This window comes from Salmo salar, chromosome ssa26 (genome assembly GCF_905237065.1).
Source record: "Salmo salar chromosome ssa26, Ssal_v3.1, whole genome shotgun sequence".
NCBI lineage: Eukaryota > Metazoa > Chordata > Actinopteri > Salmoniformes > Salmonidae > Salmo > Salmo salar.
In genome coordinates, this window is record NC_059467.1 from 43,408,147 (window position 1) to 43,431,011 (window position 22,865).

Genomic DNA, 22,865 nt, shown 5'->3' on the forward strand with positions numbered 1-22,865 from the left:
AGAGAGAGAGATGGGTAAGGACAGTGGGGAGAAGAGAGGGAGAGGTGGGTAAGGACAGGGGGAGGAGAGAGAGAGATGGGTAAGGACAGGGGGGAGGAGAGAGAGAGATGGGTAAGGACAGGGAGGAGGAGAGAGAGGTGGGTAAGGACAGGGGGAAGGAGAGAGAGGTGGGTAAGGACAGGGGGAAGGAGAGAGAGTGGGTAAGGACAGGGGGAAGGAGAGAGAGGTGGGTAAGGACAGGGGGAAGGAGAGAGAGGTGGGTAAGGACAGGGGGAAGGAGAGAGAGGTGAGTAAGGACAGGGGGGAAGGAGAGAGAGGTGGGTAAGGACAGGGGCAAGGAGAGAGAGGTGGGTAAGGACAGGGGGAAGGAGAGAGAGGTGGGTAAGGACAGGGGGGAAGGAGAGAGAGGTGGGTAAGGACAGGGGGAAGGAGAGAGAGGTGGGTAAGGACAGGGGGAAGGAGAGAGAGGTGGGTAAGGACAGGGGGGAAGGAGAGAGAGGTGGGTAAGGACAGGGGGGAAGGAGAGAGAGGTGGGTAAGGACAGGGGGAAGGAGAGAGAGGTGGGTAAGGACAGGGGGGAAGGAGAGAGAGGTGGGTAAGGACAGGGGAGAAGGAGAGAGAGGTGGGTAAGGACAGGGGGAAGGAGAGAGAGGTGGGTAAGGAAGGGAAGGAGAGAGAGGTGGGTAAGGACAGGGGGAAGGAGAGAGAGGTGGGTAAGGACAGGGGGAAGGAGAGAGAGGTGGGTAAGGACAGGGGGAAGGAGAGAGAGTGGGTAAGGACAGGGGGAAGGAGAGAGAGGTGGGTAAGGACAGGGGGAGGAGAGAGGTGGGTAAGGACAGGGGGGAAGGAGAGAGAGGTGGGTAAGGACAGGGGGAGGAGAGAGAGGTGGGTAAGGACAGGGGGGAAGGAGAGAGAGATGGGTAAGGACAGGGGGAAGGAGAGAGAGGTGGGTAAGGACAGGGGGAAGGAGAGAGAGGTGGGTAAGGACAGGGGGGAAGGAGAGAGAGGTGGGTAAGGACAGGGGGGAAGGAGAGAGAGGTGGGTAAGGACAGGGAGAGAGAGAGAGAGATGGGTAAGGACAGTGGGGAGAAGAGAGGGAGAGGTGGGTAAGGACAGGGGGAGGAGAGAGAGATGGGTAAGGACAGGGGGAGGAGAGAGAGAGATGGTAAGGACAGGGGGAGGAGAGAGAGATGGTAAGGACAGGGGGAGGAGAGAGAGAGATGGTAAGGACAGGGGGGAGGAGAGAGAGATGGTAAGGACAGGGGGAGGAGAGAGAGAGATGGTAAGGACAGGGGGAGGAGAGAGAGGTGGGTAAGGACAGGGGGAGGAGAGAGAGGTGGGTAAGGACAGGGGGAGGAGAGAGAGGTGGGTAAGGACAGGGGGAGGAGAGAGAGGTGGGTAAGGACAGGGGGAGGAGAGAGAGAGGTGGGTAAGGACAGGGGGAGGAGAGAGAGAGAGATGGGTAAGGACAGGGGGAGGAGAGAGAGAGATGGCTAAGGACAGGGGGAGGAGAGAGAGAGGTGGGTAAGGACAGGGGGAGGAGAGAGAGAGAGAGTGGGTAAGGACAGTGGGGAGAAGAGAGGGAGAGGTGGGTAAGGACAGGGGGAGGAGAGAGAGAGATGGGTAAGGACAGGGGGAGGAGAGAGAGAGATGGGTAAGGACAGGGAGGAGGAGAGAGAGAGATGGGTAAGGACAGGGGGAGGAGAGAGAGAGATGGTAAGGACAGGGGGGAGGAGAGAGAGAGATGGTAAGGACAGGGGGGAGGAGAGAGAGAGATGGTAAGGACAGGGGGAGGAGAGAGAGAGATGGTAAGGACAGGGGGGAGGAGAGAGAGAGATGGTAAGGACAGGGGGGAGGAGAGAGAGAGATGGTAAGGACAGGGGGGAGGAGAGAGAGAGATGGTAAGGACAGGGGGAGGAGAGAGAGGTGGGTAAGGACAGGGGGAGGAGGAGAGGGAGAGGTGGGTAAGGACAGGAGGGAGGAGGAGAGGGAGAGGTGGGTAAGGACAGGAGGGAGGAGGAGAGAGAGGTGGGTAAGGACAGGGGGGAGGAGAGAGAGGTGGGTAAGGACAGGGGGAGGAGAGAGAGCTGGGTAAGGACAGGGGGAAGGAGAGAGAGGTGGGTAAGGACAGGGGGAGGAGAGAGGTGGGTAAGGACAGGGGGAAGGAGAGAGAGGTGGGTAAGGACAGGGGAGGAGAGAGAGGTGGGTAAGGACAGGGGAGAGGAGAGAGAGGTGGGTAAGGACAGGGGAGAGGAGAGAGAGGTGGGTAAGGACAGGGGAGAGGAGAGAGGTGGGTAAGGACAGGGGAGGAGAGAGAGCTGGGTAAGGCCAGGGGGAGGAGAGAGAGCTGGGTAAGGCCAGGGGGAGGAGAGAGAGCTGGGTAAGGCCAGGGGGAGGAGAGAGATGGTTAAAGAGAAGGAGGGAGGAGAGAAGTGGGTAAGGCCAGGGGAGGAGAGAGAGCTGGGTAAGGCCAGGGGAGGAGAGAGAGCTGGGTAAGGCCAGGGGGAGGAGAGAGAGCTGGTTAAAGAGAAGGAGGGAGGAGAGAAGTGGGTAAGGCCAGGGGAGGAGAGAGAGCTGGGTAAGGACAGGGGAGGAGAGAGAGCTGGGTAAGGCCAGGGGGAGGAGAGAAGTGGGTAAGGCCAGGGGGAGGAGAGAGAGCTGGGTAAGGCCAGGGGAGGAGAGAGAGCTGGGTAAGGACAGGGGGAGGAGAGAGAGCTGGGTAAGGACAGGGGGAGGAGAGAGAGGTGGGTAAGGACAGGGGGGAGGAGAGAGAGGTGGGTAAGGACAGGGGAGAGGAGAGAGAGCTGGGTAAGGACAGGGGGAGGAGAGAGAGCTGGTTAAAGAGAAGGAGGGAGGAGAGAAGTGGGTAAGGCCAGGGGGAGGAGAGAGAGCTGGGTAAGGACAGGGGGAGGAGAGAGAGCTGGGTAAGGCCAGGGGGAGGAGAGAGAGCTGGGTAAGGACAGGGGGAGGAGAGAGAGCTGGTTAAAGAGAAGGAGGGAGGAGAGAAGTGGGTAAGGCCAGGAGGAAAGGTAGAGAAAGAGGGATACAATGTGAAGGTATAAAGATAGAGGGAAGAAAAAGGGAAACAGAAGTGAGGAGAAAGACATAGCTAGAGATAAAGATGGAGGGAGATAACAGCAGAGCCAGGGAAGCAGAGGATATAGAGATGGAGGGAGACTGAAGAGAGAGATAACAGCAGAGCCAGGGAAGTAGAGGATATAGAGATGGAGGGAGACTGAAGAGAGAGATAACAGCAGAGCCAGGGAAGTAGAGGATATAGAGATGGAGGGAGACTGAAGAGAGAGATAACAGCAGAGCCAGGGAAGCAGAGGATATAAAGATGGAGGGAGACTGAAGAGAGAGATAACAGCAGAGCCAGGGAAGCAGAGGATATAAAGATGGAGGGAGACTGAAGAGAGAGATAACAGCAGAGCCAGGGAAGCAGAGGATATAGAGATGGAGGGAGACTGAAGAGAGAGATAACAGCAGAGCCAGGGAAGTAGAGGATATAGAGATGGAGGGAGACTGAAGAGAGAGATAACAGCAGAGCCAGGGGAAGTAGAGGATATAGAGATGGAGGGAGACTGAAGAGAGAGATAACAGCAGAGCCAGGGAAGCAGAGGATATAGAGATGGAGGGAGACTGAAGAGAGAGATAACAGCAGAGCCAGGGAAGTAGAGGACATAAAGATGGAGGGAGACTGAAGAGAGATAACAGCAGAGCCAGGGAAGTAGAGGACATAAAGATGGAGGGAGACTGAAGAGAGATAACAGCAGAGCCAGGGAAGCAGAGGATATAGAGATGGAGGGAGACTGAAGAGAGAGATAACAGCAGAGCCAGGGAAGTAGAGGATATAGAGATGGAGGGAGACTGAAGAGAGAGATAACAGCAGAGCCAGGGAAGCAGAGGATATAGAGATGGAGGGAGACTGAAGAGAGAGATAACAGCAGAGCCAGGGAAGTAGAGGATATAGAGATGGAGGGAGACTGAAGAGAGAGATAACAGCAGAGCCAGGGAAGTAGAGGATATAAAGATGGAGGGAGACTGAAGAGAGAGATAACAGCAGAGCCAGGGAAGCAGAGGATATAGAGATGGAGGGAGACTGAAGAGAGAGATAACAGCAGAGCCAGGGAAGTAGAGGACATAAAGATGGAATATGGAATAAGAAAAGAGAGGGAGAAAAACAAAAAAGGTCAAAGTCTGCCAGTTCCCAGAAGCACAACCCAGAAATGTGGGAACTCAGCCCTCACGCGGAGACAGTGGAGACAACGGCAAATTACAGGGTTCCGTTACCAAAACATTCAGCAAACGCTTGCACAGTTCTCGTAACAGCAAAGATGTATTTTTACTTTTCCATTCTAACTACTTCCAACATTTGCCTTTGAAGTACAGTGAACTGTCTGGGCCCATGTGAAGGCCCAGTCTATTTGAAGTACAGTGAACTGTCTGGGCCCATGTGAAGGCCCAGTCTATTTGAAGTACAGTGAACTGTCTGGGCCCATGTGAAGGCCCAGTCTATTTGAAGTACAGTGAACTGTCTGGGCCCATGTGAAGGCCCAGTCTATTTGAAGTACAGTGAACTGTCTGGGCCCATGTGAAGGCCCAGTCTATTTGAAGTACAGTGAACTGTCTGGGCCCATGTGAAGGCCCAGTCTATTTGAAGTACAGTGAACTGTCTGGGCCCATGTGAAGGCCCAGTCTATTTGAAGTACAGTGAACTGTCTGGGCCCATGTGAAGGCCCAGTCTATTTGAAGTACAGTGAACTGTCTGGGCCCATGTGAAGGCCCAGTCTATTTGAAGTACAGTGAACTGTCTGGGCCCATGTGAAGGCCCAGTCTATTTGAAGTACAGTGAACTGTCTGGGCCCATGTGAAGGCCCAGTCTATTTGAAGTACAGTGAACTGTCTGGGCCCATGTGAAGGCCCAGTCTATTTGAAGTACAGTGAACTGTCTGGGCCCATGTGAAGGCCCAGTCTATTTGAAGTACAGTGAACTGTCTGGGCCCATGTGAAGGCCCAGTCTATTTGAAGTACAGTGAACTGTCTGGGCCCATGTGAAAGCCCAGTCTATTTGAAGTACAGTGAACTGTCTGGGCCCATATGAAAGCACAGTCTATTTGTTTTTTTTCTATGGTAGCTTGGGCCAGAAACAGTGATTTAATAAACAACAGGATATTATTATTGATGTCAGTGTGGGCTGACTGAGTTGGCCACAGCTCTGGGCTCAGATGGGACCGACACAAAGGCCTTTCATGAGCAGACCGGGTTTCCTCTGTTACAATACAGAGCAGTGGACTGGCTTCCCGAGGGAGGGCTGCGGTGCAACGCTTTTCAGCACACACACACACACACACACACACACACACACACACACACACACACACACACACACACACACACACACACACACACACACACACACACACACACACACACACACACACACACACACACACACACACACACACACACACACACAACCAGCTAGCAATTTATGTTTTTATTTTTTGTTCGAGGTAACTGCACCAAAAAAATAAATTCTCATGCCCTCTCATCTCTCTGCAGCAGACAATTGGTGAGCAATATGTTGGGAATATCAAATTGCAGTATTGAATCACAGTACATACAGAATGTGCACCTATGTATGGTGATAATATTGTATTGTGAGGTCCCTGGCCATACCCAGTCCTACCGCTTACCTAAATTGCTGTGTGTTGGAGACACTGGGTTTGGTGACAGGTTGGGTGAACTGGTGTCCATGCTGTGGTTCATCAGGTGATCACTGGTCTCTCCATCTTCACTGAGATAGCCAGGTGGAGGAGTCTCTGAAACACATACACGATTAGTAAACCACAGCAAATAGAGTAAACAATGATTGGTTGGTAGGTTCCTTCTAATAACATGTACCAAAGGCTCCTACACTGCTCCACATATGCATATTAACAACTCCCTTTATCATTGTGCTCTCGAACTTTTATTCAGGGAAGGGAAGGAGAACCCAGTAGAAAACAGGCTGAATGTATTGACCGAGTTGGTTCTCCTCCTGACAGGCTGAATGTATTGACCGAGTCCTCCTGACAGGCTGAATGTATTGACCGAGTCCTCCTGACAGGCTGAATGTATTGACCGAGTCCTCCTGACAGGCTGAATGTATTGACCGAGTCCTCCTGACAGGCTGAATGTATTGACCGAGTTGGTTCTCCTCCTGACAGGCTGAATGTATTGACCGAGTTGGTTCTCCTCCTGACAGGCTGAATGTATTGACCGAGTTGGTTCTCCTCCTGACAGGCTGAATGTATTGACCGAGTTGGTTCTCCTCCTGACAGGCTGAATGTATTGACCGAGTTGGTTCTCCTCCTGACAGGCTGAATGTATTGACCGAGTTGGTTCTCCTCCTGACAGGCTGAATGTATTGACCGAGTTGGTTCTCCTCCTGGCAGGCTGAATGTATTGACCGAGTTGGTTCTCCTCCTGACAGGCTGAATGTATTGACCGAGTTGGTTCTCCTCCTGACAGGCTGAATGTATTGACCGAGTTGGTTCTCCTCCTGACAGGCTGAATGTATTGACCGAGTTGGTTCTCCTCCTGACAGGCTGAATGTATTGACCGAGTTGGTTCTCCTCCTGACAGGCTGAATGTATTGACCGAGTTGGTTCTCCTCCTGGCAGGCTGAATGTATTGACCGAGTTGGTTCTCCTCCTGGCAGGCTGAATGTATTGACCGAGTTGGTTCTCCTCCTGGCAGGCTGAATGTATTGACCGAGTTGGTTCTCCTCCTGACAGGCTGAATGTATTGACCGAGTTGGTTCTCCTCCTGACAGGCTGAATGTATTGACCGAGTTGGTTCTCCTCCTGACAGGCTGAATGTATTGACCGAGTTGGTTCTCCTCCTGACAGGCTGAATGTATTGACCGAGTTGGTTCTCCTCCTGACAGGCTGAATGTATTGACCGAGTTGGTTCTCCTCCTGACAGGCTGAATGTATTGACCGAGTTGGTTCTCCTCCTGACAGGCTGAATGTATTGACCGAGTTGGTTCTCCTCCTGACAGGCTGAATGTATTGACCGAGTTGGTTCTCCTCCTGACAGGCTGAATGTATTGACCGAGTTGGTTCTCCTCCTGACAGGCTGAATGTATTGACCGAGTTGGTTCTCCTCCTGACAGGCTGAATGTATTGACCGAGTTGGTTCTCCTCCTGACAGGCTGAATGTATTGACCGAGTTGGTTCTCCTCCTGACAGGCTGAATGTATTGACCGAGTTGGTTCTCCTCCTGACAGGCTGAATGTATTGACCGAGTTGGTTCTCCTCCTGACAGGCTGAATGTATTGACCGAGTTGGTTCTCCTCCTGACAGGCTGAATGTATTGACCGAGTTGGTTCTCCTCCTGACAGGCTGAATGTATTGACCGAGTTGGTTCTACTCCTGACAGGCTAAATGTATTGACCGAGTTGGTTCTCCTCCTGACAGGCTGAATGTATTGACCGAGTTGGTTCTCCTCCTGACAGGCTGAATGTATTGACCGAGTTGGTTCTCCTCCTGACAGGCTGAATGTATTGACCGAGTTGGTTCTACTCCAGAGAGCCTGTAACAGGGGGGTCAACTTGTCCTCCAGAGGTAGTAACAGATCATGTGCTGGTCTGGTCTCCACGAGGCAGTCTGCTTCTGATGGCCTCTCAAGCCACCACAGACACCATTTGTGCCAGGCAGAGGCTGCCCACCTCCTCTGGACTCAGTGTGTGTGTGTTTGGCAACTGTTCATCCAGTCTGCTGATGTAGCTCGCACCTCTGCTAGAGTCTGTCTGAAGGTAGGGGTCTACGTGGCTGTCACCCAAACTCCCTGAGAAGGAAGGAGAGGGGTCTACGTGGCTGTCACCCAAACTCACTGAGAAGGAAGGAGAGGGGTCTACGTGGCTGTCACCCAAACTCCCTGAGAAGGAAGGAGAGGGGTCTAGGTGGCTGTCACCCAAACTCCCTGAGAAGGAAGGAGAGGGGTCTACGTGGCTGTCACCCAAACTCCCCGAGAAGGAAGGAGAGGGGTCTACGTGGCTGTCACCCAAACTCCCCGAGAAGGAAGGAGAGGGGCCTAGGTGGCTGTCACCCAAACTCACTGAGAAGGAAGGAGAGGGGCCTAGGTGGCTGTCACCCAAACTCCCTGAGAAGGAAGGAGAGGGGCCTAGGTGGCTGTCACCCAAACTCCCTGAGAAGGAAGGAGAGGGGCCTAGGTGGCTGTCACCCAAACTCCCGAGAAGGAAGGAGAGGGGCCTAGGTGGCTGTCACCCAAACTCACTGAGAAGGAAGGAGAGGGGCCTAGGTGGCTGTCACCCAAACTCCCTGAGAAGGAAGGAGAGGGGCCTAGGTGGCTGTCACCCAAACTCCCTGAGAAGGAAGGAGAGGGGCCTAGGTGGCTGTCACCCAAACTCCCTGAGAAGGAAGGAGAGGGGTCTAGGTGGCTGTCACCCAAACTCCCTGAGAAGGAAGGAGAGGGGCCTAGGTGGCTGTCACCCAAACTCCCTGAGAAGGAAGGAGAGGGGTCTAGGTGGCTGTCACCCAAACTCCCTGAGAAGGAAGGAGAGGGGTCTACGTGGCTGTCACCCAAACTCACTGAGAAGGAAGGAGAGGGGTCTACGTGGCTGTCACCCAAACTCCCTGAGAAGGAAGGAGAGGGGTCTACGTGGCTGTCACCCAAACTCCCTGAGAAGGAAGGAGAGGGGTCTAGGTGGCTGTCACCCAAACTCCCTGAGAAGGAAGGAGAGGGGTCTACGTGGCTGTCACCCAAACTCCCCGAGAAGGAAGGAGAGGGGTCTAGGTGGCTGTCACCCAAACTCCCCGAGAAGGAAGGAGAGGGGTCTACGTGGCTGTCACCCAAACTCCCCGAGAAGGAAGGAGAGGGGCCTAGGTGGCTGTCACCCAAACTCACTGAGAAGGAAGGAGAGGGGCCTAGGTGGCTGTCACCCAAACTCCCTGAGAAGGAAGGAGAGGGGCCTAGGTGGCTGTCACCCAAACTCCCTGAGAAGGAAGGAGAGGGGCCTAGGTGGCTGTCACCCAAACTCCCCGAGAAGGAAGGAGAGGGGCCTAGGTGGCTGTCACCCAAACTCACTGAGAAGGAAGGAGAGGGGCCTAGGTGGCTGTCACCCAAACTCCCTGAGAAGGAAGGAGAGGGGCCTAGGTGGCTGTCACCCAAACTCCCTGAGAAGGAAGGAGAGGGGCCTAGGTGGCTGTCACCCAAACTCCCTGAGAAGGAAGGAGAGGGGCCTAGGTGGCTGTCACCCAAACTCCCTGAGAAGGAAGGAGAGGGGCCTAGGTGGCTGTCACCCAAACTCCCTGAGAAGGAAGGAGAGGGGTCTACGTGGCTGTCACCCAAACTCACTGAGAAGGAAGGAGAGGGGTCTACGTGGCTGTCACCCAAACTCCCTGAGAAGGAAGGAGAGGGGTCTACGTGGCTGTCACCCAAACTCCCTGAGAAGGAAGGAGAGGGGTCTAGGTGGCTGTCACCCAAACTCCCTGAGAAGGAAGGAGAGGGGTCTACGTGGCTGTCACCCAAACTCCCTGAGAAGGAAGGAGAGGGGTCTAGGTGGCTGTCACCCAAACTCCCTGAGAAGGAAGGAGAGGGGTCTACGTGGCTGTCACCCAAACTCCCTGAGAAGGAAGGAGAGGGGCCTAAGTGGCTGTCACCCAAACTCCCTGAGAAGGAAGGAGAGGGGTCTAGGTGGCTGTCACCCAAACTCCCTGAGAAGGAAGGAGAGGGGCCTAGGTGGCTGTCACCCAAACTCCCTGAGAAGGAAGGAGAGGGGCCTAAGTGGCTGTCACCCAAACTCCCTGAGAAGGAAGGAGAGGGGCCTAGGTGGCTGTCACCCAAACTCCCTGAGAAGGAAGGAGAGGGGTCTACGTGGCTGTCACCCAAACTCCCTGAGAAGGAAGGAGAGGGGCCTAGGTGGCTGTCACCCAAACTCCCTGAGAAGGAAGGAGAGGGGTCTACGTGGCTGTCACCCAAACTCCCTGAGAAGGAAGGAGAGGGGTCTACGTGGCTGTCACCCAAACTCACTGAGAAGGAAGGAGAGGGGTCTAGGTGGCTGTCACCCAAACTCCCCAAGAAGGAAGGAGAGGGGTCTACGTGGCTGTCACCCAAACTCCCTGAGAAGGAAGGAGAGGGGTCTAGGTGGCTGTCACCCAAACTCCCTGAGAAGGAAGGAGAGGGGCCTAGGTGGCTGTCACCCAAACTCCCTGAGAAGGAAGGAGAGGGGCCTAGGTGGCTGTCACCCAAACTCCCTGAGAAGGAAGGAGAGGGGTCTAGGTGGCTGTCACCCAAACTCCCTGAGAAGGAAGGAGAGGGGCCTAGGTGGCTGTCACCCAAACTCCCTGAGAAGGAAGGAGAGGGGTCTAGGTGGCTGTCACCCAAACTCCCTGAGAAGGAAGGAGAGGGGTCTAGGTGGCTGTCACCCAAACTCCCTGAGAAGGAAGGAGAGGGGCCTAGGTGGCTGTCACCCAAACTCCCTGAGAAGGAAGGAGAGGGGCCTAGGTGGCTGTCACCCAAACTCACTGAGAAGGAAGGAGAGGGGTCTACGTGGCTGTCACCCAAACTCCCTGAGAAGGAAGGAGAGGGGTCTAGGTGGCTGTCACCCAAACTCCCTGAGAAGGAAGGAGAGGGGTCTAGGTGGCTGTCACCCAAACTCCCTGAGAAGGAAGGAGAGGGGTCTACGTGGCTGTCACCCAAACTCCCTGAGAAGGAAGGAGAGGGGCCTAAGTGGCTGTCACCCAAACTCCCTGAGAAGGAAGGAGAGGGGTCTACGTGGCTGTCACCCAAACTCACTGAGAAGGAAGGAGAGGGGTCTAGGTGGCTGTCACCCAAACTCCCTGAGAAGGAAGGAGAGGGGTCTAGGTGGCTGTCACCCAAACTCCCTGAGAAGGAAGGAGAGGGGTCTAGGTGGCTGTCACCCAAACTCCCTGAGAAGGAAGGAGAGGGGTCTACGTGGCTGTCACCCAAACTCACTGAGAAGGAAGGAGAGGGGTCTACGTGGCTGTCACCCAAACTCCCTGAGAAGGAAGGAGAGGGGTCTAGGTGGCTGTCACCCAAACTCCCTGAGAAGGAAGGAGAGGGGTCTAGGTGGCTGTCACCCAAACTCCCTGAGAAGGAAGGAGAGGGGTCTACGTGGCTGTCACCCAAACTCCCTGAGAAGGAAGGAGAGGGGCCTAAGTGGCTGTCACCCAAACTCCCTGAGAAGGAAGGAGAGGGGTCTACGTGGCTGTCACCCAAACTCACTGAGAAGGAAGGAGAGGGGTCTAGGTGGCTGTCACCCAAACTCCCTGAGAAGGAAGGAGAGGGGTCTACGTGGCTGTCACCCAAACTCACTGAGAAGGAAGGAGAGGGGTCTAGGTGGCTGTCACCCAAACTCCCTGAGAAGGAAGGAGAGGGGCCTAGGTGGCTGTCACCCAAACTCCCTGAGAAGGAAGGAGAGGGGCCTAGGTGGCTGTCACCCAAACTCCCTGAGAAGGAAGGAGAGGGGTCTAGGTGGCTGTCACCCAAACTCCCTGAGAAGGAAGGAGAGGGGTCTAGGTGGCTGTCACCCAAACTCCCTGAGAAGGAAGGAGAGGGGTCTACGTGGCTGTCACCCAAACTCCCTGAGAAGGAAGGAGAGGGGTCTAGGTGGCTGTCACCCAAACTCCCTGAGAAGGAAGGAGAGGGGTCTAGGTGGCTGTCACCCAAACTCCCTGAGAAGGAAGGAGAACTAAAGGAAAAGTGACTGGATAAAATCCCTTGGCTGTCACAACTAGACTGTGTGAGAGTGGGCAGACAAGACCAAATCCCAGACACTGAGCTGTGTGAAACAAGGTCATGCATTGCAAACTCTTGGCCAGTCTCCCCTACTCACCTGTCTTGTCCGCTTCAACCGGATTTTAACTTGTTTTAAGACTTTTCTCACCGACCTTACATTCATTTTAAACTTGTCTCACGTAAACCAGTAAGGCTTTCCTATAACATGCTTCATAAATCCTGACTGGTCTCACCTGCTCTAGGAATCTGTGTGAGGACTAGTTTCACCCCCTTTACCACTGGTCTCACCAGTAATATGACTGATATCGCACCTGGTATGTAGACTTGTCTCAGCAATAATATGACTGATATGTAGACATGTCTCAGCAATAATATGACTGATATGTAGACTTGTCTCAGCAGTAATATGACTGATATGTCACCTGGTATGTAGACTTGTCTCACTAGTTACATGACTGATATATCACCTGGTATGTAGACTTGTCTCACTAGTTATATGACTGATATATCACCTGATATGTAGACTTGTCTCAGCAGTAATATGACTGATATGTAGAGTTGTCTCAGCAGTAATATGACTGATATGTCACCTGATATGTAGACTTGTCTCACTAGTTACATGACTGATATGTCACCTGGTATGTAGTTGCTCTGTGGCTCGATGCCGGCGGGGAAGTTGGTGTTCTCTGGGATGGAGTGGCTGTAGTCGTCCAGAGGAGGAAACTCACTGGGGATGTCTGTGTGTCTGGGAACCAGCACAGGAGGCAGCACTGCAGACACACACACACACACAAAGAACACAATTAGACGCCACACACAAACACAATTAGACACCACACACACACACAATTAGACACCATACACACACACAAACACAATTAGACACACACACACTTAGACACCACACACACAATTAGACACAAGCACAAAGAACACAATTAGACACCCCACACACTTAGACACCACACACACAATTAGACACAAGCACAAAGAACACAATTAGACACCCCACACAAGCACAAAGAACACAATTAGACGCCACACAAACAGAAAGAACACAATTAGACACAAACAGAAAGAACACAATTAGACATCACACACACACAGACAAACACACAAACACAATTAGACATCACACACACACAGACAAACACACAAACACAATTAGACATCACATACACACAGACGAACACAAAGAACACAATTCGACATCACATGCACAGAAACACAAAGTACACAACTAGACATCACACACACACGCACACAGAAACACAAAGAACACAAATGCACAGACACGGTGCATTGTTTCTCTAACACACTAAAAGGTATAGGTAGCCTCAACTGTCATTTGTGAAAACGTAAAAGAGCTGAGCCTCTCACACCTGTCAAACTAGTAGTAGGCACAGAGGCAATACATTTACAAGATGTGCAATACATGTTAGTGAGGTGAAGCTGAGTGAACCTCTGGTGGTTTTTAATGAAAGGGGACAGTTTTTCGTACCTGGCGTCTCCACCCTCTGGTAGTGGTATGGGTTGACACACACCTCATCCTTCTTGGTGTGGAAGGCGTACTCACAGAGCTCCACGGCCCGCAGCTCGTGGTGGGACTGCAGGTCGGGCCAGCGCCACAGACGGCAGTAGATGACGTGGGGGAGGCCCTTCCTGTGGGACACCTGTAACCGTCCATCCAGAGACCTGGAAGAGACAGAGAGGTTTGTTTTGTTGTTACTGCTTTGGACTTATAAGTTCATCAACTTGTTTGCCTTTTGGCACGTTGCTTGAATAGTTTGCTGTTCTTGAAAATGGCCAAGAAGGCCAACTCCAAAAAGGTAAGTTCACAATCTCACGACTGCGAGTGTACAGAGAAGATCCCACCCCATACACTGAGTATAGGCAAAAACATTTCACCCTCCCCACCCACAATTATATACATTCTACCATTGGTCCGGAGAGAAGAGTGTGCAATTTTATACAATACATGAAATGGGTTTCCATGGCCGAGCAGCCGCACACAAGCCTAAGATCACCATGAGCAATGCCAAGCGTCAGCTGGAGTGGTGTATAGCTCACCACCATTGGACTCTGGAGCAGTGGAAATGCGTTCTCTGGAGTGATGAATCACACTTCACCATCTGGCAGTCCGACGGACGAATCTGGGTTTAGCGGATGCCAGGAGAATGCTACCTGCCCGAATGCAGTGCCAACTGTAAAGTTTGGTGGAGGAGGAATAATGGTCTGGGGCTGTTTTTCCATGGTTTGGCCCATTAGTTCCAGTGAAGGGAAATCTTAACACTACAGCATACAATAACATTCTAGACGATTCTATGCTTCCAACTTTGTGGAAGGACCTTTCCTGTTTCAGCATGCCCTGTGCACAAAGTGAGGTCCATAAAGAAATGGTTTGTCGAGATCGGCGTGGAAGAACTTGACTGGCCTGCACAGAGCCCTGACCTCAACCCCATTGAACACCTTTGGGATGAATTGGAACACTGGCTGCGAGCCAGATCTAAATCGCCCAACATCAGTGCCCGACCTCACTAACGCTCGTGGCTGAATGGAAGTAAGTCCCTGCAGCAATGTACCAACATCTAGTGGAAAGCTTTCCCAGAAGAGTGGAGGCAATTACAGCAGCAAAAGGGAGGAACAACTCCATATTAATGACCATGATTTTGGAATGAGATGTTGGACTAACAGGTGTCTACATACTTTTAGTAATGTAGTATATACAGTTGAAGTTGGAGGTTTACATACACCTTAGCCAAATACATTTAAACTCAGTTTTTCACAATTCCTGACATTTAATCCTAGTAAAAATTCCCTGTCTTAGGTCAGTTAGGATCACCACTTCATTTTAAGAATGTGAAAGGTCAGAATAATAGAAAATAATGATTTATTTCAGCTTTTATTTCTTTCATCACATTCCCAGTGGGTCAGAAGTTTACATACACTCAATTAGTATTTGGTAGCATTGCCTTTAAATTGTTTAACTTGGGTCAAACATTTCGGGTAGCCTTCCACAAGCTTCCCACAATAAGTTGGGTGAATTTTGGCCCATTCCTCCTGACAGAGCTGGTGTAACTGAGTCAGGTTTGTAGGCCTCTTTGCTCACACAGGTTTTTTCAATTCTGCCCACAAATGTTCTATAGGATTGAGGTCAGGGCTTTGTGATGGCCACTCCAATACCTTGACTTTTTTGTCCTTAAGCCATTTTGCCACAACTTTGGAAGTATGCTTGGGGTCATTGTCCATTTGGAAGACCCATTTGCGACCAAGCTTTAACTTCCTGACTGATGTCTTGAGATGTTGCTTCAATATATCCACATAATTTTCCTGCCTCATGATGCCACCTATTTCGTGAAGTGCACCAGTCCCTCCTGCAGCAAAGCACCCCCACAACATGATGCTGCCACCCCCGTGCTTCACGGTTGGGATGCTGTTCTTCGACTTGCAAGCCTCCCCCTTTTTCCTCCAAACATAATGATGGTCATTATGGCCAAACAGTTATATTTTTGTTTCATCAGACCAGAGGACATTTCTCCAAAAAGTACGATCTTTGTCCCCATGTGCAGTTGCAAATCGTAGTCTGGCTTCTTCCTTGCTGAGCGGCCTTTCAGGTTGTGTCGATATAGGACTCGTTTTACTGTGGATATAGATACTTTTGTACCCGTTTCCTCCAGCATCTTCACAAGCTCCTTTGCTGTTGTTCTGGGATTGATTTGCACTTTTTGCACCAAAGTACATTCATCTCTAGGAGAAAGAACACGTCTCCTCCCTGACCGGTATGACGGCTGCGTGATCCCATGGTGTTTATACTTGCGTACCATTGTTTGTACAAATGAACATGGTACCTTCAGGCATTTGGAAATTGCTCCCAAGGATTAACCAGACTTGTGGAGGTCTACAATTGTTTTTCTGAGGTCTTGGCTGATTTCTTTTGAATTTCCCATGATTTCAAGCAAAGAGGCACTGAGTTTGAAGTTAGGCCTTGAAATACATCCACAGGTACACCTCCAATTGACTCAAATGATGTCAATTAGCCTATCACAAGCTTCTAAAGCCATGATATCATTTTCTGGAATTTTCCAAGCTGTTTAAAGGCACAGTCAACTTAGTGTATGTAAACTTCTGACCCACTGGAATTGTGATAGAGTGAATTATAAGTGAAATAATCTGTCTGTAAACAATTGTTTGAAAAATGTACTCGTGTCATGCACAAAGTAGATGTCCTAACCGACTTGCCAAAACAATTGTTTGTTAACAAGAAATTTGTGGAGTGGTTGAAAAACTAGTTTTAATGACTCCAACCTAAGTGTATGTAAACTTCCGACTTCAACTGATATATAGAAATATAGATATATCTATCTATTATAGAAGGGGGGGGGGGCGCCAGTTGCCCATCCCTGGGCTGACTATATAACATGTATTAAATATGCTCATGTTGCTCTGTCTCATTCTGATGCACCCTGATTTAGGATCCCAGTAGCAGAGGGAGGCTGTCTTGGCCACAGAAGACCAGTTACTAGGTTACAATAGTGACAGGGTTTCTCCCCATGGCCATCTGTTGTCAATGAAACATGTAGACCACTCAGCCAGGGTACATGTAGGGGAAACAGCCTGCACTCTTGAATTGAACTGAACAAAAATGATTCCATTATAACCATGTAAACATTCAAACCACTACCAATGGAATCAAAAATGTTCCTTCATAGAATTTCAGACAGTCAGAAAGACATCTTCACAGCGTATAAAATCTAACTACACAGCAGTCACACCACAGCTTGTGAATGTTTGGTTTAATACAACCCCTTATTGTCATGGGTCAGAGCTGTGTGATAAGGGTTTTAGGTCTAATAATAATAATAGTGGCAATGATATCACTAACTCAGAGACAGGAAGTGTAAAAGGAGAAGCTACACATGGCTTTCAGCTTGTTATTAGTAGGAGACCTTGTGGTGGGGGTTATGAAATGTGCAGCTGATTCATCACGACTGAATTTCACCTTTTTTGTAACTTTAATGTTAATTCTCTGGTTACAATTACATGGTCGAAATTCTGACGTGAATTATTACCATCTTGGTAAAGAGATATTATCCTGCTGATGGTCCAAAGCAAACAATGAGAGAACATTAGGTCATTTCATGTCATTTCAGCCAGCCATGACACCCACCATCTCAGATTGTTCTGAAATAGTTTCTGTAGTTAGAAACAGATTGCCATTCCTGAAACATTTTATCGCAGAGAAATTCAGCTAATTGATTGCAACCAAATTGGCCATTTGAATTTTAATATTCAGTAAATATAATACCCAACATCCAATTTGGACCAAACTTCTTCCTACAAATGAGTAAGACACGAAGAATCCATTAATTTTTTCAAAAGACACCCAAGGACCCTATGACAATCCAACAACCAGTATACACTATCAGTTCTCTATATTTGACAAGGAGTATGGAGCTGCGGCTTGGAGTATTGTTTCGTCATCCTATGTAATATATTTTCTGTGCATCTGGTGATGTTTTTTAGAGGTCGACCGATTAATCAGCATGGCCGATTAATTAGGGCCGATTTCAAGTTTTCAGAACAATCCGTAATCTGCATTTTTGGACGCCGATTATGGCTGATTACATTGCAATCCACAAGGTGACTGCGTGGCAGGCCGACCACCTGTTACGTGAGTACAGCATCAAAGGACCTGGTGGCTGCAAGGAGCCACGGTAAGTTGCTAGCTAGCATTAACCTGTTGGGGGTAGGGGGCAGTATTTGCACGGCCGGATAAAAACGTACCCGATTTAATCTGGTTATTACTACTGCCCAGAAACTAGAATATGCATATAATTATTGGCTTTGGATAGAAAACACCCTAAAGTTTCTAAAACGGTTTGAATGGTGTCTGTGAGTATAACAGAACTCATATGGCAGGCAAAAACCTGAGAAGATTCCATGCAGGAAGTGGCCTGTCTGAAAAGTTCTTGTTCTTCTTGGCTCTCTTTAATGAAAACTGAGGATCTTTGCTGTAACGTGACACTTCCTACGGCTCCCATAGGCTCTCAGAAGGCGGAAAAAGCTGAATGATGTAATTCCAGCCACTGGCTGAAAAACATTAGCGCTTTTGGTAAGTGCTCTATCAGAGGACAATGGGACGGAGGCGCGTGCACGAGTCGACCCCATGTTTTTATTTTCTCTCTTTGAACCTAAACACGCTTTTCCGGTCGGAATATTATCGCTTTTTTACGATAAAAATTGATTTTAAACAGCGGTTGACATGCTTCGAAGTACGGTAATGGAATATTTAGTAATTTTTTGTCACGAAATGCGTCGTGCGCGTCACCCTTCTTTACCATTCGGATAGTGTCTTGAACGCACGAACAAAACAGAGGATATTTGAACATAACTATGGATTATTTTGAACCAAACCAACATTTGTTATTGAAGTAGAAGTCCTGGGAGTGCATTCTGACGAAGAACAGCAAAGGTAATAACATTTTTCTTATAGTAAATCTGACTTTGGTCAGGGCTAAACTTGGTGGGTGTCTAAATAGCTAGCCCTGTGATGCCGGGCTATCTACTTAGAATATTGCAAAATGTGCTTTTACCGAAAAGCTATTTTAAAATCGGACATAGCGAGTGCATAGAGGAGTTCTGTATCTATAATTCTTAAAATAATTGTTATGTTTTTTGTGAACGTTTATCGTGAGTAATTTAGGAAGTTTGCGGGGGGTATGCTAGTTCTGAACGTCACATGCTAATGTAAAAAGCTGGTTTTTGATATAAATATGAACTTGATTGAACAAAACATGCATGTATTGTATAACATAATGTCCTAGGGTTGTCATCTGATGATCAAAGGTTAGTGCTGCAGTTAGCTGTGGTTTGGGTTTATGTGACATTATATGCTAGCTTGAAAAATGGGTGTCTGATTATTTCTGGCTGGGTACTCTGCTGACATAATCTAATGTTTTGCTTTCGTTGTAAAGCCTTTTTGAAATCGGACAGTGTGGTTAGATTAACGAGAGTCTTGTCTTTAAAATGGTGTAAAATAGTCATATGTTTGAGAAATTGAAGTAATAGCATTTCTAAGGTATTATAATTAAGCGCTACGGGATTCAACTGGTAGGTTTAGGAGTTAGGTATAGTTTTAGGGTATAATTAAGGCTATGGGTTACAGGTAGGTTTAGGAGTTAGGTATAGTTTTAGGGTTATGGGTTAAGGGGTTAAGGTTAGGCTTGGGAGTGTATTTGAGTCAGTGTAGTATTTTCAAAAAGCGTATCAAATACATTCAACTACTTGTTTTTTTTTTTTAAACTGAAACTAACTAGATAATCTTTAGTTATCTGAATAACTGTTTTGAAATGTATTGAAAAGTAATAGAAATAGAAACCCAGGTTTGGTGTGTGTGTGTGTGTGTGTGTGTGTGTGTGTTGTAACTGCGTCTCAGGCCCATGCTCTACAGTGGGTGTATTCCTTTGGGGTTTAGGCTGGGGGTGGACACTGAACATGGAACAGACAAAAACATCCTATTCACCAAAACTATTACAGTGTGTGGAAAAACCACATTTACAGCAGAACTGTGCAGATACAACGTTTGGTAACAGAATAAACCAGAGGGAGATTTTACCGTCATTTCCAGTAACTGTTTTTAGTGTTATTCACTATGGTAATTGTTAAAAGTAGTCTTTATGCATAGAATTGTTTGGTTTGTTAAACTTTGAAAATCAATAGTTTTTGTTTGGCATACATTTTAAAGTGAAAAATCTGAGTCTCTGCGTAATTCTGTTACCTTGGAATTGCCCATTCCCTGACTTAGTCCTTCACTGGGACACTACTCTCATCACTGCACCCACGTTCAGCTTTCTGGTCTGGATCAACTCAGGTCCAGGAAACACAAGACACAGATTCAGACGCAGACTTAATGTGCTGTTCTAACGTGAGGGATCCCACTTCCACAGTCCAGGGAGGAAGGAAGGGACCGTACAACAAGCCCTAGACAAAAACGCCAACAACTTCACATACAGCCACTGAGTCACTGTTCAAGACATTTACCACAGCGATAGAAGTGAGTGAAACGTTGCCCAGAACAATCCCCAGCCATTCATAACATGCCACCGTCCCTGAGTGACTACCATGTTGTTGGAGGGACCATACCGAGCCCCAGACAACCTCACACTCTTCAAATATGCTTTGTGAGTATGTGGAGCGCGTTGTGTTTCAAATATGCTTTGTGAGTATGTGGAGCGCGTTGTGTTTCAAATATGCTTTGTGAGTATGTGGAGCGCGTTGTGTTTCAAATATGCTTTGTGAGTATGTGGAGCCGTTGTGTTTCAAATATGCTTTGTGAGTATGTGGAGCGCGTTGTGTTTCAAATATGCTTTGTGAGTATGTGGAGCCGTTGTGTTTCAAATATGCTTTGTGAGTATGTGGAGCGCGTTGTGTTTCAAATATGCTTTGTGAGTATGTGGAGCGCGTTGTGTTTCAAATATGCTTTGTGAGTATGTGGAGCGCGTTGTGTTTCAAATATGCTTTGTGAGTATGTGGAGCGCGTTGTGTTTCAAATATGCTTTATGAGTATGTGTTTCAAATATGCTTTGTGAGTATGTGGAGCGCGTTGTGTTTCAAATATGTTCCAGGGTGGTTGTGGAGGAACGGCTTGACCTCGTATGCCCTGCCGGTGGTGGTGGGCTATAACTCTGACAAGACATGAAAGATGGATCGGGTGCTGGGGAATGGAAAACACCAAATGGGTTGAGGAAGGATCCGGAGTCCAAGCCCTCCATGGACCCAGGCCAGCAGAACAGTTATTGCCAGGCCCTAGGTATGGCTGTGTGACTGAGGCTAGTTACGCTGACTGACACTCTCAGGGGGGGGAAACAGACCATATACAACAGTAATATCATTACAGTGACAGAAACTGGGTAAACAAGTACATGACCTTCCACCAGCCTACTTTCAAAAGCCTATCTAGAGTGTATCTAGGGGGAAAACTAGTGAGAAGCGGTGAGTCACTAGGCCTAGCTAGGACCAGGGTTATTCATGTTTAGCCCCAGAGCGATCCTGATTCCATTCCTATACAGCTAGGCCTAGCTAATGGAGCAGGGTTATTCATGTTTAGCCCCAGAGCGGTCCTGATTCCATTCCTATACAGCTAGGCCTAGCTAATGGAGCAGGGTTATTCATGTTTAGCCCCAGAGCAGTCCTGATTCCATTCCTGTAGAGCTAGGCCTAGCTAGGACCAGGGTTATTCATGTTTAGCCCCACAGCGATCCTGATTCCATTCCTATACAGCTAGGCCTAGCTAGGACCAGGGTTATTCATGTTTAGCCCCAGAGCGGTCCTGATTCCATTCCTATACAGCTAGGCCTAGCTAGGACCAGGGTTATTCATGTTTAGCCCCACAGCGATCCTGATTCCATTCCTATACAGCTAGGCCTAGCTAGGACCAGGGTTATTCATGTTTAGCCCCAGAGCGGTCCTGATTCCATTCCTATACAGCTAGGCCTAGCTAGGAGCAGGGTTATTCATGTTTAGCCCCACAGCGATCCTGATTCCATTCCTATACAGCTAGGCCTAGCTAGGAGCAGGGTTATTCATGTTTAGCCCCAGAGCAGTCCTGATTCCATTCCTATACAGCTAGGCCTAGCTAATGGAGCAGGGTTATTCATGTTTAGCCCCAGAGCGGTCCTGATTCCATTCCTATACAGCTAGGCCTAGCTAATGGAGCAGGGTTATTCATGTTTAGCCCCAGAGCAGTCCTGATTCCATTCCTATACAGCTAGGCCTAGCTAATGGAGCAGGGTTATTCATGTTTAGCCCCAGAGCGATCCTGATTCCATTCCTATACAGCTAGGCCTAGCTAATGGAGCAGGGTTATTCATGTTTAGCCCCAGAGCAGTCCTGATTCCATTCCTATACAGCTAGGCCTAGCTAATGGACCAGGGTTATTCATGTTTAGCCCCAGAGCGGTCCTGATTCCATTCCTATACAGCTAGGCCTAGCTAATGGAGCAGGGTTATTCATGTTTAGCCCCAGAGCAGTCCTGATTCCATTCCTATACAGCTAGGCCTAGCTAGGAGCAGGGTTATTCATGTTTAGCCCCAGAGCGGTCCTGATTCCATTCCTATACAGCTAGGCCTAGCTAGGACCAGGGTTATTCATGTTTAGCCCCAGAGCGGTCCTGATTCCATTCCTATACAGCTAGGCCTAGCTAGGAGCAGGGTTATTCATGTTTAGCCCCAGAGCAGTCCTGATTCCATTCCTATACAGCTAGGCCTAGCTAGGACCAGGGTTATTCATGTTTAGCCCCACAGCGATCCTGATTCCATTCCTATACAGCTAGGCCTAGCTAATGGAGCAGGGTTATTCATGTTTAGCCCCAGAGCGATCCTGATTCCATTCCTATACAGCTAGGCCTAGCTAGGACCAGGGTTATTCATGTTTAGCCCCAGAGCGGTCCTGATTCCATTCCTATACAGCTAGGCCTAGCTAATGGAGCAGGGTTATTCATGTTTAGCCCCAGAGCAGTCCTGATTCCATTCCTATACAGCTAGGCCTAGCTAGGAGCAGGGTTATTCATGTTTAGCCCCAGAGCGGTCCTGATTCCATTCCTATACAGCTAGGCCTAGCTAATGGAGCAGGGTTATTCATGTTTAGCCCCAGAGCGGTCCTGATTCCATTCCTATACAGCTAGGCCTAGCTAATGGAGCAGGGTTATTCATGTTTAGCCCCAGAGCGGTCCTGATTCCATTCCTATACAGCTAGGCCTAGCTAATGGAGCAGGGTTATTCATGTTTAGCCCCAGAGCAGTCCTGATTCCATTCCTGTAGAGCTAGGCCTAGCTAATGGAGCAGGGTTATTCATGTTTAGCCCCAGAGCAGTCCTGATTCCATTCCTATACAGCTAGGCCTAGCTAGGACCAGGGTTATTCATGTTTAGCCCCAGAGCAGTCCTGATTCCATTCCTATACAGCTAGGCCTAGCTAGGACCAGGGTTATTCATGTTTAGCCCCAGAGCAGTCCTGATTCCATTCCTATACAGCTAGGCCTAGCTAGGACCAGGGTTATTCATGTTTAGCCCCAGAGCGGTCCTGATTCCATTCCTATACA

At 49.2% G+C, this 22,865-nt stretch overlaps 1 protein-coding gene across 1 annotated transcript in view; it reads right to left on the bottom strand.

Annotated features, from left to right (window-relative positions):
• Positions 1-22,865, bottom strand: part of LOC106595007 (mothers against decapentaplegic homolog 3) — a 66,621-nt gene that overhangs the window by 13,993 nt on the left and 29,763 nt on the right. Inside the window, exons 2-4 of the mRNA XM_045708292.1 lie at positions 13,271-13,464; positions 12,405-12,539; positions 5,700-5,825 (exon numbers count right to left, since the gene is read on the bottom strand). Coding sequence (XP_045564248.1) covers positions 5,700-5,825; positions 12,405-12,539; positions 13,271-13,464 — 455 coding nt within the window. The remainder of the gene's footprint in view (positions 1-5,699; positions 5,826-12,404; positions 12,540-13,270; positions 13,465-22,865) is intronic.